This window comes from Theobroma umbraticum, unplaced genomic scaffold (assembly GCF_002168275.2).
Source record: "Theobroma umbraticum cultivar Fairchild unplaced genomic scaffold, ASM216827v3 scaffold_477.0, whole genome shotgun sequence".
NCBI lineage: Eukaryota > Viridiplantae > Streptophyta > Magnoliopsida > Malvales > Malvaceae > Theobroma > Theobroma umbraticum.
In genome coordinates this window covers 231,913-236,024 of record NW_018397294.1, presented here as the reverse complement: position 1 = coordinate 236,024, position 4,112 = coordinate 231,913, and the positions used below count along the sequence as shown (strand labels likewise).

Genomic DNA, 4,112 nt, shown 5'->3' with positions numbered 1-4,112 from the left:
TGGTTAATGGCCCTAGAATCTACTATCCAAGTATTCGTAGAATTAACCATTAAATAAGCTTCTAACATATTTAGAAAACCCATACCTTGTTTTCACTTTTGGATTTCTTCAAGGTAAACCTTGCAATTTCACTTCCAATGTCCTTTCACACCATAATGGAAACATTTTCCTTTGGTGTTGTCTTATTAAGTAGTCTTTTTCTTCATGGGCTTTTTTTTTACTCCCATTAAGCCTTTAAAAGTCCTTTTATTCTTAACTATCTTCTTTTAACCCTTAGGTTTTGGCTTAGAATGGAAATAGCTTGTCTTTCAGGCTTCTTTTTCAAATTAAGAACCTTCTCCACATTTTGAAGATCATTCATTAGCTCACATAGGGTGTAAGCCCTAATGTGCAGTTCATAATCTAATTTGAACTGTGAAAATGACAATTTCAAGCTATGAACAATCATTGATATTTGCGTTTCCACATCTATCTTAACACCATTTAGTTCTACTTTATTGAGATAAGAGATCAGTTTCAGCATGTAATCTTTAACTGGCTTCCCAAGTTTTTGCTTAAGGTCCTTAAAAGCATTGATTACTTTCACCTTAGCAAACCCTGTTTTTGTACCAAACATTTCAGGTAGGTGCACCATTATGTTAGTAGGATTACTCATGCCTTCATGCTGCTTTTGCAATATACTGTTCATAGAGGCTAGTATATAACATTTAACCAGGTCATTTGCATCATGCCATTTCTTATGATATTCAATATCTTGTGGAGTTGATTAGGAAGTTGGTGCTTTAGGCACATGGTCAGAAAGAACCTATGTAATTTTGTCATAATTAAGGATAATATTAAGGTTTCCTTTCCATTTAGTGTAGTTATCACCATTCAGAGTGCATTTGTTCAACAAAATTGAAAGTGGATTCATATTTCTGATGTAGATATATTTTTGAAAGTACATTTGAAATTATGTAAGCATACTAGTTATTTATGGACTTTGAACATTTCATGATGCATGTATGCATGATGACAATATATAAAACTTGATAAATTGTATTATTAGTTCAACGGTCATTTACATGTAATAAATTAATCGACTATGGGTCGTGAGAGTTTACTACTAGGCAAACTGGGATCCCCTCACTTAACTATGTTACCCAGTATCTTTATACTTAACATGATTAAGAAGCACTTTCATTTGGTCAACGAAGATTACCAATAGAGCTATTGTAGGCAAGTTAATAGTAAATTCATGTTGAGTGTAACAACCGTTGTTTCATTCTTTTAAGAGTCTTACTTAGTGAGCCTCAATGGGAGGTCTCACTTCATAATCCACCTAAAAGGATTTATCCTTTCAGAGACCTAGTCCGTCATGATCTAGATTCATGTTCGCTTGTAGAGAGTGACATGTTTCACATGCTAATGGGCCAACAATGGAGGCCGTGCACTCTAGGATTATTAACATCCTTTCCCATTCAATATTTTTATACTTAGGGTTTTGATTTACTTTTGTCAAATTTTCTAAATACATATTTAAAATATCTTGAGTCAAATTATAGGCTTGGTTATGTTTGCAATTAAATACTTTTAGTATATAACTAAGTCCATATTATCATCTTGTCTAGATGTGATTTATTTTCCTATATTCATTATGTATCTCATAGTATAAAACTCCTTTTAAACTAAAATACATAATGTATGCATGGCATTCTTTAAGAGAAGTTAGCACCTTTAATTCTAGATGACATGTTTTCGAGCATACAAATAATATCTAATATCATTCATATTAGTGCACATAAATATATACATATATAATAATAAGTCACATTAATGTCCTTCCTAGAAATAAAAAAGAAATTACAATTTGTAATTCTCTTCAATCTTGCTTGCTTCCGCTGCTTACTAAGATTACATTCATATGACACTTTTTTGAATTTTATGACTATTTAAAATCTATAATTTTAATTTTAATTTTAATTTTAACCCAATTTGAAAAAATAATTTTATTTTGTCTAATTAATTAATACCAAAATAAAATAATTTTCAATCCAAGGATAAAATGTTAATTTTTCAAAAATAAAAAAAAAATAAATTTTGAAAAATTTTTAAGAACATATATATAATTTTTTTAAAAGAATTAATTTATTAAAAAAATTTGGAAGGCGCCCACCCTGATGGGTTGTTGCCCAACAGCCTAAAGGTGAGTTGTACACTTGCAGTAACCTATGCGGCCAGTTGCCTTGCGAGAGCACTTGTTGCTGCACTTGGCAGCAACATGTGCTATTGTCCGACAGCACACTACCACTGTGTGCTATCCAACAGCACATAGTGTTGCCCAACAACACACAGTAGGGGGCTGTGTGCTGCCTGACACCCCACCGCACCTATCTTCCTGTTTCTTTTATAAAAAAAAAATTAATGGAAATTTTTTTTAAATAATAGAATTTTAATGTAGGAAAAACTCTTTTTCTTAAAACAATTTGATGCAAGAAAAACTCATTTTTCTTAAAAAAATTAATAATCATAAAAAAAATTAAAGAGATCAAATATTACTTAATTACCTTTTCTTTTTGGCTCTCAACTTTTTTTTTTCCATGGATGCACCAAATACATCAAGTAATATTAAAATTATATGGCTTTTCCTAGTTAAATAAATCTAAGAAAAATAAAAAAAATCAAGAAGGAAACATGGAGATGATAAGCCACCCTTTTTGTTACATAACCAAAAGAAAAAAGGTTACAAGTAAAATTTTTTAAGGCAATTAATGCGGCAAAAACTTGAAATCATGTATCATAACATACAACCATACATTGATCACATCAATATAGTTAAATATATGCAAAGGTGCCAACCATGCAAAATAAATATAGGAAACAAAACTTATAATAATCCTTACTTTGATACCAATTGCTGGAGTAGGATCTTAGTGGATTGATGTGATTGTGTTAAGCATAGATTTTAAAAAATTTATTTTATAAAGGAAGCAAGTAATCCAATTACACAAGCGGAAACATATACCATTCTTATTATAAGTAACATAATTACATCCTAAAAAGAATAAGAATTTATTAAGAAAAAACATACTTTTTATTTTGAGATTTTTATTTTTGGACACTACCATACTAATGAATAATTTTTCGATTAAACAAGTTTATCATTTATTCTTTGAGAATGCTTTCAACTTAAACCTTGAGTAAACAAGGTGTGGAATGTAAGATTACAAGATGGTAACCGATTTGGTCTCTCTTTTCTTCCTAATATTAATAGCGACTTTTCTTTAAAAAATTTAGTTAAGAATGGGAGAGAGGAAGAAAGATACAGCAAATGTTGGAGAAAAAGAGAAGTGACTGCTAAAACTTTTTCAAGAAAAAAGTACATGTTTTTTTTTAATCTCTTCTCTTTTTATTAAAACTCTTGGTTTAAAGGTTTAATCAAAATCAAACACCTTTGAATCGATCTAGAGCATCCATTTAGAGTTATGGAAGTATCAAACATACTCCATAATTATCAAAATTAAAATTAAAGAATAAATTATTTAATTATTTAATTATCATTTAGAATTCTTGTTAAAATAAAACTCCTTATTAAATAATAACGCTTATTTTATTATTATCCATCTTTATTTAAAAAGAATTAATAATAAATAAAAGAGTGATAGCCAAACATGAAGTCTTCTTTTATCAACATGGATGTCTAGATTCATTTTGCAAGAATATTTTATCAACATGAAGTCTCCTAGCATTATCTTAATTTCAGACAACTCTTATCTTTAATTAAAACAAAAATATTTTATCTTATCTAAATTGAGACAAATATGTTTTCTTGTCTAGATTACGATAAAAAATAATTTTTTTGTCTTAAATTAAGAGAAACATATTTTCTTGTCTAAATTAAGATCAAACATGTTTTCTTGTCTAAATTAAACAAGCATGCTAAAGTTGCTATTTTTATACACAATTTAATTAATCAAATTAAAACATACATTTCAATTTAAACAAGTTGAATTTTGCGAATCTAAGTGGGAAATCTATTTGGACAAAGATATTCCAAGCTCCAATAAACTTAGAATTATTCTTAATCTCATTAGCAATAGTTCAAGCTTATTAACCATGAAATCACTCCACCA

At 28.8% G+C, this 4,112-nt stretch overlaps 1 protein-coding gene across 1 annotated transcript; it reads right to left on the bottom strand.

The window, feature by feature from the left end:
• Positions 1–256: 256 nt before the first annotated feature.
• LOC110428776 (uncharacterized) lies at positions 257–688 on the bottom strand. Its single transcript, XM_021444685.1, has one exon. The coding sequence runs from the start codon at positions 686–688 to the stop codon at positions 257–259; it is 432 nt and encodes a 143-aa protein (XP_021300360.1).
• Between the last annotated feature and the right edge of the window lie 3,424 nt (positions 689–4,112).